Here is a 15,061-nt window from a genome sequence, read left to right as displayed (position 1 = left end):
CACCTTTGTTTCCTGGACAAAAACAACCTCCATGCTCCCCTTTTTTGTTACACCGCACCCTAACTGGCAGCAAATGCATTCATTTATTACAACTCTGGCTCACGCTTTCTCCCTCTCCCCAAATTTTATTCACACGCTTTTGGGCATGTATTTGCAGCTGTTAATAAAAACTATAACTAGATGAGTGCAGTAATACCTCCCCCACCCCCCATATTAAGAATATCTGTTAGGTATTTGGTATTTAGAGTCCTTGGTCAGGCAAAACTCTCACTGACTTCCATGAGAATCTTACTGAGCAGAGACTAAGCTAAACTGAAGTGTAATGACTCCAGGACTCAACAGTGAGAAGAGAAACATACACACTTAGGGGCTAGGAAACTTTAGTGACTGTTTAGAACCTCATAATTAGGAAGGGGAGCATTTTCCTGGCTTAAATCAATAAATAATTTCTGCACCAGCATAAATAAATCACTGGGTGGTAGGAGTGAAATGACTTCCAAGGCAAAACTGCCTTTAAGCCTTGTCTTGACAACAAATAAAAAGTGCATGTTTAACCTGCTAGTCAAGTTAGTTAACCTGAGTTAGTGAGTTAACTCAGGCTAACTAATTTGAGGTCAAATACCAGTAAAAACAAGGCAGCTTGTAGTTTCTACATGAGGTAGGCGGTCAAATTAAGAACTAATTTATTAAAATGATTGACCTCCTTGCCTTTGCTAGGAGTTTACATCAAGTTAGTTAACCCACATACAGATTACAGAACACACCGGTGCTAACTCCAGATTGCACCTTCCCGTGGTATTGTAGTGAAGGCCTCAAGACAGTTTGCTTGATGACTCTTCTAATCCTATTCCTGCTCAAGTCACTGCCAAAACTCCTGTTGTCCTTCAGAGCAGCAGGACTGGCCTCCAGATGGGGACAGCTGACACTTCATTTACAACATTTCCTAAAGCAAACCATGTGGAGCAATTCTTTATGGTTGGCTGTATCTCGATCCCACCCTTTTCAAATGCAACTTGTCTTCTTGCACTGCAAACTCTTTGGGGCGGGGGCTATCTTTGTAGGGGTCTTCTCAGAGGATAATACAAGATAATATAGACCTGAACCTGACTGGAAGGTCTGAGCAGTTCAGATATATAAATGCCAGAAGATAGCAATAATAACCAGTCACTACACACCACGGCAGCCCTGGGGTCTCTCTCTTGTTTGCAGACCTCCCCCGGAATATTATACTTTATTAAAAATAAATAGTTACAAATTCAATTTTACAGCTGATGACAGAGGGAGGATGAAGGTGATGGAAGGAACTTGTAGTAGAACAGCTGCCTGGCAGGCTGGTTGTCTGTCCTTCGGGGGCTGCCCCCAGTCCTGCACACACTCAGGGCTCTGTCTTCTCTATAGATGTCTCTGGAGAGAGGCAGGAATAGCTTTAAAAAAAGGACCATGGAGTGGGTATGTGGACTCAGCCTGCCTCTGGGGGTGATGGATGCCAAGAACCAGAGAAAGAAAGAGAGTGAGAGAGAGCAGAGTGGGCTACAGGGTTCTTGTCTCCTGGTCTGGCATTTTAAATGGAAGAATATGGATTTTGGTTCTTGATTTGTTTTATATACAAAAAAAGTCATGTGCAACAAGCAATAAACATGCAAATAAACCCCACCCCAGATCCTTTCTGCCCTCCCTCAGTAAGCCTCAAACTCTTCTGTCCATGACAATTTGGTTGGCATTTATAACCTACATTCCCTCTGGCAACAATCTTGGCCCTTCTGGTTCTGTTAGCACTCCCCATGCTCACAAATGAATGGAAAGTCTGTCACTCCCTCAGCTTCAGACACAAATGTTTTAGGTCCAAGTCTGTCTTCTCCTGTTTCCAGCCCTGCACACAGGTAGGGTCTGTGGAGGGCATACCCTCAACAGTAGCTCTCTAGGTAAAGGTTTGCAACACACACACTGCTCTCCCACCTTCTTGCACAAAGCCTGTCCCAGGGTGGGTGGTGCCCACTGGAGTGGTGAGCACATCAGAGCAGCTCTGTACCTGTATATGCTTAAGGGCTGAGAGGCGGTCAAAGGAGGCTTTCTGGGGACTTTTCCAACTAAGCACTGATGCAGAAGGGAGAAGGAAATGGTGGGTGAAAGATGTGGGATGGAAAGGCAGAAGGAGTTAGATGGCTGACTCTCTGCGGTATGAGATGGCGTCTAAGGGAATGGTAGCCTGTAGTCGTTCCAGATCCAAGTGGCTACCAAATTCCATCATCTGGATAACTCCTCCATCCTCCTTGGTGCTTCCTCCTAACCCTGCCCCCACTTCCACCTCATCATCATCCTCGTCTTCCTCTTGGCTGACAAGGGCCAACTCATTCTCATAGCAGAAGGCACTAGGAGGTGGGGGAGAAGGTAAGATGGTGATCTTGCTCTCCTGCAGCTCCCGGGCTGAGCAGCAAGGGGTACCAGCTACCTCATAGGTCTTGTGGAAGCGTGAATAGTCCACCTTATAGTGGTTTTTCTCCTCAAAGACCACAGGCTCAAAACGATGGCCCCAGAGGATCTCACTGGCCAGGTAGGAGCTGCGAGCCTGGGTGGTCATGGCTGTGGCCTCCACCATCCCCTCCAGGATGACGACAATCTCAAAGTCCTCTGATTCCAGCTCCTCCTTCCCAATTCCATAGAGTGGGCTCTCCTCATCAATCTCATGGACAATGATAATGGGGGACACCAAGAATATGCGGTCAAGGCCTACGTCATAGCCCACGTTGAGGTCCCGCTGGTCCAGTGGTAGGTACTCACCTTCCTCTGTCATGTAGGGCTTGATCAGCTGGGCTCGGACATGGGCCTCTACAATGTGGCTCCTTCGCAAGTTTCCCACCCGCCACATGAGGCACAGTTTGCCATCACGCACAGAGATGACAGCATGGTGACTGAAAAGGAGGGTCTGGGCTCGTTTCTTGGGCCGTGCCATCTTGGCCATGATGGTGCCAATCATGAAAGAGTCGATGACACATCCCACAATGGATTGGATCACTACTGCCATGATGGCCAGTGGGCACTCCTCAGTCACACAGCGAAAGCCATACCCAATGGTGGTCTGTGTCTCCACTGAGAAAAGGAAGGCTCCTAAGAAGCCATTGACATGCATGATACAGGGCTTTAGACTGGTGGGGCCACCTCCCGCACTAGGGGCATCCAGGTCCCCATGGAAGAAAGCAATGCACCAGAAGAGGAAGCCAAAGAATAGCCAGGAAACCAAGAAGGTCGCTGAGAAAATCATAAGCATGTAGCGCCAGCGTGTGTCTACACATGTGGTGAAGATGTCGGCCATGTAGCGCTGGGACTTGTTGCTCAAGTTGGCAAAATAGACATTGCACTGGCCATTCTTCTTCACAAAGCGATTGCGGCGTTTCCGTCGGGGGGCATGGCCCTGTCCATTCCTGCTGTGTCCGTTCATGCTGCTCAGGGCAGAGACCTTGTGTCCATCCTCTTCAGTGGAGACAATGCTGTACCTATAAGAGAAAACAAACGGTTTCAGTGCAAAGGAAAAGAGACCTGGGCACTAAGAGGGTCAGTGGCTGCTTCAGGAGGAAGCTCGCACCTCTTGAGGCTTTACGGGCACTGACTCAGCACTGCTGTGAAGAAGCTGGAGTTGTGGCTTACTGAGCTCTTGCCAAGTGGCGCACTGAGGTAACACACGCTGCCAGCATCCTGGGTCTGGAACTATCAGGATGCTGCTATGTGGGAGCTCAGTGTATGGTAGGGCTGGCAGGGCATCACTGTGAGGAAGTTAGCAATGCTGGGTTCCTCAGTTACTGCTACCATGACACTGCCCTGGGTCCCTGCTGCAACACTTGAAGAGATTTGCTCTAAGAAACCTCATCCTCCCTCAAAGTCAAGGCAGGGCACAGACATGAGGAACCTTACAGCACTGAACTTGCAGCTGGTCTTAGCTCTCAGGGAGACACCCAATGCACTGAGTCCTGATTTACACTGTGAAGCAGCAGACTGAGATAGCTGGGAAGGCTAAAAGCCAGTGCCTAGGATCTTGCAGCATTTTGGCCTTGAATTACATAAAGCTGGAAGTTTCTATTTTCTGTTCTGTTCTCCTTACTGATCTCATTGTGCATCTGTGACAATGTTTATACACTTCCTGAGTTCAGGACAATTCCGTTGCCACAGCAACAAGCGTGGCTCCCAGCATCCTGTATCCAGAGCCAAAGGTGTAATTTAGAGATCAACAGCCAAAATGCTGGCAGATTCCCTGCAAGAAACTCCCTCTCTCCAAGAGCTGCTTGCCCAGCCCTCATACTCTCCTCCTCCTCAGAACATTCCAACTTCTTGCCTTCCCCCTGCCAGGAAGAAAGCTGCTCCTAAGAGGTCAGATAAGGCTTTGTATGAAGTCACAGTTATTCCCTGATGACATCATTACAGAAGACACTCTGACCAATGACATAATTAAGTGACACACTTTTTGCAGGAAGAGAGTCCTGGAGGGAGACGCTCCTCACCTAATTTCCAACCCATCTTGTTCAAGGACCCTCTTTGCAGGGCAGTGACCTGTGCCCCCACAAGCCAAGGTTGGGACACTGCCTGAAGTTCTCCCACACAGACCTCTTGACCCTGTTTTTAATTTCTCTTGACGCTCTCCATGGATTGAACATGGGGGTTCCTTCACAGCTTACTCACAATCATCTTTTTTTAAATACATAGGGGGCAAAAAGAAGGTACCGGGTAACATGGGGCCCCTGCAAGACACGCTAGGAAATCTGGTTGTCACACCAGATGACAAAGCTAGCCTATTAAACAACTTCCTTGCCTCCATTTTCCTGAGCAGAGACCAGATCAGCCCCTCCACCAGGACCCCCCCGGACCCCAGGGAAGGCGCACCCAGGCCAAGGGTCAGTGAGGATCTAGTCAGGGAACTTCTGGAGGGACTGGATGTATTTAAATCAGCTGGTCCGGACGAGCTCCACCCCCGAGTGCTGAGGGAATTGGCTGAGGTCATTGCGGGACCCCTGGCACAGCTTTACGAGCACTCGTGGTGCTCTGGTGTGGTGCCAGAGGACTGGAAGAGGGCCAATGTGGTTCCCATCTTAAAAAAAGGGAGGAAGGAGGACCCAGGAAACTATAGGCCAGTTAGTCTTACCTCGATCCTGGGTAAGCTTTTTGAGAGAATTATCCTGGCACATGTCCACAAGGGACCAGCAGGGGAGATCATGCTTAGGGGCAACCAAAAGGGTTCATTAGAGGCAGGTCCTGTCAGACCAACCTGGTGGCCTTCTACGACCAGGTCACCAAATCCTTAGATGTAGGGGTAGCAGTGGACATAGTCTTCCTGGACTTTAGGAAGGCCTTCAACACTGTCTCTCACCCCATTCTCATTAAATAACTAGGGGACTGTGGTGTCGACACCTACACAGTCAAATGGGTCGCCAACTGGCTGAAGGGTCGCACCCAGAGAGTGGTGGTGGACGGGTCATTTTTGACCTGGAGGGATATGGGCAGTGGGGTCCCCCAGGGCTCAGTCCTCGGGCCCGCGCTGTTCAACATCTTCATCAGTGACTTGGACAAGGGGGTAAAAAGCACCCTGTTCAAATTTGCTGCTGACACTAAGATGTGGGGAGATGTAGGCATGCTAGAAGGGAGAAATAGGCTACAATCGGACCTAGACAGGTTACAAGGGTGGGCGGATGAGAATAGGATGGGCTTCAAAACTGACAAGTGCCAGGTGATGCACCTGGGGAGGAAGAACCAGCAGCATACCTACAGGCTGGGGAACTCCTTCTCATCAGTGTAGAGGCAGAAAAGGATCTTGGAGTCATCACTGATGCCAAGATGAACATGGGCCGGCAGTGTGGGGCGGCAGTCAGGAAGGCCAACCGCACCTTGTCATGCATCCACAGATGCATCTCAAGCAGGTCCAAGGAGGTGATCCTCCCCCTCTATGCGACACTGGTCAGGCCGCAGCTGGAGTACTGCATCCAGTTCTGGGCACTGCACTTCAGGAGGGATGTGGACAACATGGAGAGGGTCCAGAGGAGGGCCACTCGCATGATCAGGGGGCAGCAGGGCAGGCCATACGGGGAGAGGCTAAGGGACCTGAACCTGTTCAGCCTCCACAAGAGAAGGCTGAGTGGGGATCTAGTGGCCTGTTACAAACTAGTCAGGGGGGACCAGCAGGCACTGGGGAAGTCCCTGTTCCCCCGAGCACTACCAGGAGTGACCAGGAATAACGGTCACAAGCTGGCAGAGGGTAGATTCAGACTAGACATCAGGAGGTGCTACTTCACTGTCAGGGCGGCTAGGATCAGGAACCAACTTCCAAGAGATGTGGTGCTGGTTCCTACCCTGGGGGTCTTTAAGCCTGGGGAGCTAGATGAACACCGTGCTGGGGTCATTTGACCCCAGTACTTTTTCCTGCCACGGCAGGGGGTCGGACTTGATGATCCGCTCAGGTCCCTTCCGACCCTACCAACTATGAAACTATCTCCAAAATCATTCATCCTCCTTACTCTACTTGAAAAAAGAAATTTGAGGAACAGGTAAGATTGGGATTTTATCTCCTGATGTTATGGGGTCTTGTGGTACTTCAGAAATCTATTATTTATCTCCCCTCCTGCTGGGACCACCGACTCATCACTGCACCTTCCTTTCTTCTGCTTCCTCCTCCCTCCCTGCAGCTGACCCTGCTGAGAACTGGCAATTCCTCACATACAGGTGGTACATGCCTGATACATTGGGTGGCAGCAGCAAAACTCAGAGTCTTGGATCCTAAACTCAGAATAGAAAAGTGGAGCAGGAATTTCCTGCCAGCTGGTGACTCTGCAAGGCATGGTTGTTGCAGGTCATAGAGACACACAAAGCAGAGTTAGGTAGAAGGGGATGGGCCAGAATCCCAGTGGCAATGACAGCCCTTAATAAGGGGTCACTCACCTGTTAACTCGGACGCTGCCCATGGCTCTTTTTATCATCGGGGTACCTCAGCTCACTGGGGGTAGTGGGAGTTGTACACGTGTGGCATCTCACACAGAGGAGCTCACACGGGAACAGGTGGCTCTGGGGTTCACCCCTGCTGGGCTCTGGCACCCCCCATACCTGAGACCACTTCTGGGCATGCACACTAGAAGCAAACAGAAGAAAGAAACACAAAGGAAAATCCTGTCAGTGCAACAACCAAGGGGACAGGTCCCAGGCCAGCAGAAGGGAGTATGGAAATCCCAGCTCTTTGTGGCCACTGCAGAAGGGGACCTCACCGTCTTGGTGTGTTGCCAAGCATTGGCCCAGACACACACTAGGTATGAAGGGAACAAGGGGACACATATAGTAGAGCAGTTCTCAACCTCCACCATCCTTGCAATGTACCCCAGACTCCCACCATATTTAGCTATAGAGGAAAGGGCAGTTGGGGTCAGAAAGCCCAGCGGGAGGACCCACCATTTAGTACATTTGTAAGGCACCTAGCATTAGACACGAAAATAACATAAAAGCTTACATGGAGACTAGAGATCAGCCAGTCTAAATACATCACAAACAAGGGCTAAAGGAGCTTGGGCAGACACAGTATCCTTCAGGAAAACCACCCAGCCAACGCAAGGAAAGAACACTCCCCAGTGACCACAGGACTCCTAAATCCTGCCCCGCAAACCTGCCGCGCAACAGGGAAGAAAAGTGGTGAATAGATACAAAAAAAGAAAAGTGACAAAAAGGAAGGGCCCAGGAAGAACCAGGGAGAAGCCTGCTGGAATAAACAGACCTTGCAACATGCCGCCAGATCTGCCAAGGAGGGATTCTGCCAGACAACCTGCAGAAGAGGTTTCAATGGACTGAGAAAGTTATGCCCCTGACCTGGTCTTGAGTGAACCGGAGGACCAAGAAACTGTAGGATCAAGAGCCGACTTGCCCTGGCTGACCGAAGCGGCTGAGAAAGGACATGCAGGAAGGGGTGATGACTCATAGATTATGAAGGGCTTTGTATACCAATACTAATCCTAAACTGTATTCTTTGGATTACAGGCAGCCAATGCAAATTGCCGAGTGCAGGCACAATGAACTGATTCCCTCACTCCCAGCCTAAGGAGCAAGTGAACTACTGTTGCAGCCTTCAGGTCAAATACAAGAAAAGCCCTGTGAAGAGCACCTTAAAGTGCTCTTAGAGTTGGATGTGCCAATGGCATGGTGAAAGACATGGGAGATGATGTGTCAAGGTCGACATCTGAGAGAAACAGTAGCATTCTCTCAGATAAGCTGGGGTAAGGGCCAGATGTGTTCCTCATTGCAAAATGGCTCTCCAGGCTGCCAAGGTTGAGTCCGTGTTCTCACTAAGTTACGGTGGACATATTACCAGCTTAACACACATAATGCAGGGTCTTCAAAATGCCACCTCCTACTGACAAACCTCACCTGTCTCTTGCCTCTACTTCCTGCCTAACACATGCTCTAAAACTTACTATGCAGATATTTGTGAATTACATTTGTGATTCAGTGATATTTGTGATTGTGAAACATACCAGGCAGATATTTGTGAATTACAGAGAAAATGTGTCTGCTTTTTGTCATTGTAAAATGGCAGTTACATTAAGCAGAAGAGGTCTCTCATAAAGCTGGGCTGTTCGGAACAAGGAATGCGGCTAAACGTCCTGCTTATATGAAGGGGCAGGTAGAATAATAGAGTAATAGCAAATGAGGGTTGAAAGGGACCTGAGGAGATCATCTAGTTCAACCCCCTGCTCAGAGCAGCACTAGCCCCAACTATATCATCCCAGCCAAGGCTTTGTCTAGCCAGGTCTTAAAAACCTTCAGGGATAAGATTTCACAACCTCTCTGGGTAACCTAATCCAGTGCTTTACCAGTTGCTTTTGTGAGGTCCATTTCACCCTGAAGGTTAGTGTACATGAAAGATAAGTAAGAGAATATTAACCATATGGAAATGGATTGTTCCTGGAATAAGGAACCATTACACTGTTTCCAGAAATTACTTGAAGAGCAAACATAGAAGATGATTGGATAAGGTTTATCTCACAAACACAGGCGGATCCAGGATTTTTTGATGGGGAGTATGGGAGCAGCGACCAGCACTGCATGAGGTGGCTGCACCCCAGTGTCCAGCCCCATTAGGCCCAGAACCAGCAGCAATAGGTGGGCTCCCTCTCCCCATGCCTGCTTCCAGGTTGGTGGGTGACACCCAAAGAAACGGACAGGGAGGAGGAAACTGTCCGCCACCACTACTACCACTATCCTCAGCTGAGCCCAGCTTCCTGTGCAGCCCCGCTGGAGTACAGCAGGAGCAGCTCTAGAGCTCCCTGGCCCCTAGATTAGCCAGTGACAGCAGCAGCAGTGGGTGGGTGAGGAGGAGAATGGGAAGAGAAGGGTCATGCCATTGAGCATGGAGGGTGGAGGGGGATGATTCTTACCTGGTTTGGGGACTTAAGAAAAGTCCCTGGCTGTTACTCATGTGACACGGGCCAAAAGGGGAAGAGTGTAACCATACTACTCCACCCCTACCCCCAGATCTGTCCCAGAACACAAAGGGTCCTGACAGGATGAGTAAGGAAATGTCTGTATACCTGATGGCTAGAGGGCAGTCATTGGAAAGGTGCAAAGGTGCTAAGAAGAGGCACCATAAAGTAATGCAGAACTACCCAAGAGGCTGTATGGAGCCATGGAGTGGACAATGACTAAAATAGCCTCCCCAACCCTTAGGACAGAGTCAATGATCATTGCTTGGTTCTACCCTGCACACAGAACATTGTTACATTGCAACAGAAAAGGGAATAATGTGTTGTCTGAGAATTTTGTTAAATAGATTGTCTCTAATTAAGTGAACTTGCAAATTGGGTTTGCACTGTGTTCTTCACCTGACCAGCTAGTTTCAACCTGATATATCTCATCCAGATAAGAACATGGTACAGACAGTTTGACATCAGAGGCAGCTAATATATGGTCCTTTGAAGAGGATCAGGGACAGAGTGGGACCCTGAGTGTATACAATGGAGCCTTTTGATGCTCCACTGGCCATACTCCAGGTGAAGACAAGATATTGCCTATAATTCCTCTTAGTTCTCTTGAGAACAGCCACACCCAACCTCACAGGAGACAGCAGTTTCTCCACCCTCCCCTGATGGCCAAATTGCTACTGAAAAAGATCTAAAAAAGTAGGCAAGGCCTTACAGGTAAAAATGCAATTATGCAGCTGCTTATGGCTGATAGCCTAAGACCAAGGAAACAAAAGAGAAAGGCTGAGGGATGCACAGGAATGATTTCCCCTATTGTCCCTTGATGTGGTCTCTCTGGAACAGGCTAACACATATGGACATGAGGGAAGCTTGGACTTATGTCTTTTGTTGCACCTGTTATTTGGCAAGTCAGAAAGCATGAGAGATTCAAAGTTAAGGCTGGTACAGCTACTATCCCCCTTCTTAAGAGTGCAGAGCTGCTGCCAGAGCCAAATCACATTTTCCCTTTCTACCAGGGGGCAGAAGCAGGAAGGAAGCCATTCACAATAGCAGCAGGAAGAAAGGGACAGGACAGTGCCTCAGCTCACATCTGGATATTTAACAGTTTTATAATTAAACAGTTTCACAAAGCTGATTGATGAGGCCCCTCTCTTTCCTGGCTCCATGCATGGAGAGAGGAACCTTTTGCATCTAAGGGGCCAGACTACGGTTAACTGAGTTGGAGGGAAGAAGCAAGAGGTTATGAATAACCTTCTACCAAAGCACCCAGGATTCTTGTTCCTTACATCTCTTGAGCCATCAAGGAGAGGCCACAGAAAACAAGTGAGATGTGGAGAGCACTGTGTCTCAGCCACAACCTGCACTGGCCAGCCCTATCCAGTGAGGAGTATAGACAGATCCTGTTAAAAAAATAACACAGCCCTTTCTGGTGTGCTTCTTCCCAGCTCTTATAAATGAAATCTGTTGAGTTAACATCTGCAGGGACTCCTGGTGGTACACAGCTTCTGTGCAAATGCTTCCCAGCAGGAACTGTGTCTGGTAGCCCAAAGCCAAAAAGCACTCAGACAGGCTGTCTGGGGAGGACATGGCAAACTTACTGGTTGTCCATGTCTCTAGGACTGCACCTTTGAAGCAGAGCACCAGAGGCTAATACTGCATTAGTACACAAAATTCATATTTAATGACAATAAAAGGACTTCTATGAAGGAGTAATGGTTGTGTATTGGAAAACAAGCAATGTTTCAGCAAATGAAAGCAAGTTTTAAGTGCTGGTTCAAGGATGGGAGCAGTTGCTTCAGTCTACCCAGTCATTGCTGGGGAGCCACCTGACTGCTGTTTCATAGATCATCTTCCTTGTTCACTTCTGAAATTTTGTCAATGGATTTAAGGATATCAGCAACAAGATGCAGCAGTTCTGCTCCAGACACCAGCTGCTTGATTGATAGGTTGGCACCAACAATAATCCTGCGGAGATTCTGCAGGGCAACTTTTATGTTTTGTTTCATGGCCCCCAGGTCAGCAGACTGGCCCGCTCTCAGGTTTTCATTCTCCACCTTGCAAATCTCCAGCTCACTTTGGAGAAAGGACATTTCCTGCCTCAGCTTTCCAACATTACTTTCTGCCCTCAAAGTCCGTTGTGTCATCAACTGAAGGTTATGTTCTGCCTGATGTAGTATGGATTCCAGTCCCCGAGCCTCTCTATCTTCCTTGATTGCAGTAGCTCTCAGTCTCTTCTCCAGGCTTTTCACCATACGTGTCTGACTCTCTGAGAAATTCTGGATACTTTTGATCTTTCTTCTGAGCATGGAATTTTCCTCTTGGAGTTCTTGATAGCTCAGCTGCAGAGACGGATATTCCCTGTCTCCTATGGATTCTTCATGAAGAGCACAGTTTTCAGGTGCTTTTTCATGAGCTGTGTATGCAATACAAGGGTCACTGGCATGGGCCCATGGAACAAATACCTCATTTCCCGATGTTCTGGATGTGTTCTGATGCAAAGAATCATACGGGATAAACGCTGCCCCACTGGTAACCCTGGGCGTATGGCCTCTTTCACGTCCAGGGCAATAGTAGCTCCTGCCCCAGTTCTCCTCCTCTTCATCTGCTAAGTGGTCAGCCACCACTGGGTCTTTGTAAAATGGTTCTTGAAGGTCCAAGGACTCCTCTTCAAAGTCTAGGCAGTGTCTAGCCAGTCTCCTCATGTACATTCCACTTTTCCCTTCCTCATCTTTTGCCACGTAGCAATTCTTGGCTTTTTCAAACCCCTTCAAGGAAAATGGAGTGGGTTCATCTGTATCTTCCATGTGATCATCACTCAGGCTACTGTGGCTCTTGCCCTGACCTGGAGGAGGTGTGGGGTGATGGATGTAACTGGATAAGGATTCTTCACCATCCTCCTCATCCAGGCCTGGGGACTGTGGACAGTCCCTCTCCATCGTCTCTGGGGTGAGACGTGGTCGTGGCATTTTTGAGGTGCTGCTGGCGCTGGCAGAAATAGTGGTTCCCAAATTAGCTCCAGCATAGGTCACATCCTGTCTGTGACAAACTTGCTGACCCTGCCCACTGTTGCACCAGTCTCTGAAATAACCTGTTTGGCCTCAGCCTCTTCAGTGTGTGATGGGGGTTTACAGAAAAATCTGTACTTTAATCACCTGCATATATGTATGTGTGTCTGCATCCTTAAAAATGGAGGCAGAAATTACCTGGGTCTATGATGTCATTGGATGACTACATTTCATGCTGTGACTTCATAGCCAGGGGAGAGAGAAATGGCCAGAATAACATTTTTCAGCCAATGAGCCTAAAGCATCCAAACAACCTGTGTCAAACCTACAACAGGTCAAGTCTCCTCTGATTTCCCAAGCTCACCCCTGGGCTTCAGAGTCAGTTTCAGCACTAATGTTAAAGTTCATTAATAGGCTTGATATCCAAATGTATGCATACGAAGCACACTGAAGACTTCCGCTTGACTGACTAACTAGGCCTATTAAAGGCTTAACCAGGCTGGTCTCGGAGCTGCATGCTTCGCAGAAGGAGAGTTTATGACCCAGGAGCAGTCATGGGAGAAGGAGACTTGACGTAAAGAGAGATGGGCCACTCACTGCCATTTTTACCTCAGTCTTCAAAGGCAAGGTTAGCTCCCAGACTGCTGCACCTGATAGCACAGTTTGGGGAGAAAGTGAGCAGCCAACAGTGGTGAAAGAACAGGTTAGGGACTATTTAGAAAAGCTTGATGCTTACAAGTCCATGGGGCTAGATGGGATGCACCCAAGGATGCAGAGGGAATTAGCCAATGTGATTACAGAGCCACTGGCCATTGTCTTTGAAAACTTGTGGTGATCAGGAGAGGTCCTGGATGATTGGAAAATGGCAAATATAGTGCCCATCTTTAAGAAAGGGAAGAAGGAGGATCCAAGGAACTGCAGACCAGTCAGCCTCACCTCATTCCCTGGAAAAATTATGAAGCAGGTCATCAAGGAATCCATTTCTAAGTGCCTGGAGGACAAAAAGGAGATTATGAACAGTCATGCCTGACCAACCTGATTGCCTTCTATGATGAGATGATCGGCTCTGTGGATGCAGGGAGAGCAGTGGATGTGATATACCTTGACTTTAACAAAGCTTTTAATACCATCTCCCACAACATTCTTGCAAGCAAGCTAAGAAGGTATGCACTAGATGAATGGACTGTAAGGTGGAGAAAAAACTGGCTGGATCATTGGGCTCAAAGGGTAGTAATCAATGGCTCAATGTCTAGTTGGCAGCCAGTATCAAGTGGAGTGCCCCAGGGGTTGGACCTGGGGCTTGTTTTGTTCAATAGCTTCATCAATGATCTGGAAGATGGGATAGAGTGCACCCTCAGCAACTTTGCAGATGACACCAAGCTGGGGGAAGTACTAGATACACTGGAGGGTAGAGCTAGGATTCAGAGAGACCTTGACAAATTCGAGGAGTGGACCGAAAGAAATCTAATGAAGTTCAATAAGGACAAATGCAAAGTTCTGCACTAAAGACGGAACAATCCCATGCACCAGTACAGGCTGGGGACCAACTGGCTATGCAGGAACTCTGCAGAAAAGCACCTGGGGGTTACAGTGGACAATAAGCTGAATATGAGCCAACAGTGTGCTGTTGATGCCAAGAAGACTAACGGCATACTGGGCTGCATTGGTAGGAGCATTGTCAGGAGACTGAGGAAAGTGACTATTACTCTCTATTCAGCACTAGTGAGGCCATATCTGGAGTATTGTGTCCAGTTTTGGGCCCCACACTATAGAAAAGATGTGGACAAATTGGAGGGTGTCCAACAGAGGGCAACAAAAATGGTGAGGGGGCTGGGGGACATGATTTGTAAGGAAAGACTGAGGGAACTGGGCTTGTTTAGTCTAGAGAAGAGAAGACTGAGGGGGGACTCAACAGCAGTCTTCAACTACCTGAAGGAGGGTTTGAAAGAGGATGGAGCTAAACTGTTCTCAGTGGTGGCAGATGACAGAACAAGGAGCACCAGTCAAGTTGCAGCAAGGGAAGTTTAGGTTAGATACTAGGAAAAACTTTCTCACTAGGAGGGTAGTAAGGCACTGGAACAGGTTACCCAGAGAGGCTGTGGAATCTCCATCTTTGATGGTTTTTAAGACCCAGCTCAACAAAGCTTTGCTGTGATGATTTAGTTGGGTCTGGTCCTGCTTTGAGCAGGGGGTTGGACTATATGGCCTCCTGAGGCCCCTTCCAACCCCAATTTCCTATGATTCTATAACTGATCTAAATACAGTTGTGGTTGATCTAAATACAATTGTGGTGATGCTTCCTCTAAGGGAGAAGAGAAAGGGGCTCAGACTCCACAGGAGAACCAAGGAGAGACCAAGGTGAAAGGCTCTGGAACAGCCTCCCTGACTACCAGGGCCAACCCTGGAGCAGTGGTGCGGCAGAGTCTGATTCAGTGCCCTCCTGATTGGCAAAGGGAAGCATTAGTAATGCTCAGAGCCAGAAAACCTAGAGTTACACCAATCAGGAGACAAACTAAAATAAACCTATATGCCATTTTCACCCTGACGGGCTTCCACAAATCTCTCCTGCAGTCTGAAAGAGATGGGAACATGCAGAGAGAACAGCCAAGGGGTGGGAACAGC

General features: G+C 48.5%; 1 protein-coding gene and 1 pseudogene across 1 annotated transcript; both read right to left on the bottom strand.

The window, feature by feature from the left end:
- Positions 1-1,419: 1,419 nt before the first annotated feature.
- On the bottom strand, positions 1,420-7,062 carry KCNJ4 (potassium inwardly rectifying channel subfamily J member 4). The gene is made up of 2 exons (XM_090041069.1): positions 6,916-7,062; positions 1,420-3,491 (listed from the first exon to the last, which is right to left on the bottom strand). Exons 1-2 carry the CDS (start codon positions 6,951-6,953, stop codon positions 2,156-2,158), a joined length of 1,374 nt encoding a protein of 457 aa, XP_089897195.1. The 5' UTR covers positions 6,954-7,062; the 3' UTR covers positions 1,420-2,155.
- A 4,210-nt stretch (positions 7,063-11,272) lies between these two features.
- Positions 11,273-12,370, bottom strand: LOC149866158 (endosome-associated-trafficking regulator 1 pseudogene; annotated as a pseudogene).
- Between the last annotated feature and the right edge of the window lie 2,691 nt (positions 12,371-15,061).

Source organism: Crocodylus siamensis, chromosome 4, assembly GCF_052110815.1.
Source record: "Crocodylus siamensis isolate JL-2025a chromosome 4, ASM5211081v1, whole genome shotgun sequence".
NCBI lineage: Eukaryota > Metazoa > Chordata > Crocodylia > Crocodylidae > Crocodylus > Crocodylus siamensis.
The sequence above is the reverse complement of the archived record's forward strand: the minus strand, read 5'-3'. Positions and strand labels throughout refer to the sequence as shown.

What these genes read in the sequence shown, in the direction of transcription:
- KCNJ4 (XM_090041069.1), bottom strand. Translation starts at nt 6,953, where the DNA reads ATGATAAAAAGAGCCATGGGCAGCGTCCGAGTTAACAG. An exon ending in GGCAGCGTCCGAGTTAACAG is followed by an intron (nt 3,492 to 6,915) that starts GTGAGTGACCCC and finishes TTTCTCTTATAG; the next exon opens with GTACAGCATTGTCTCCACTG.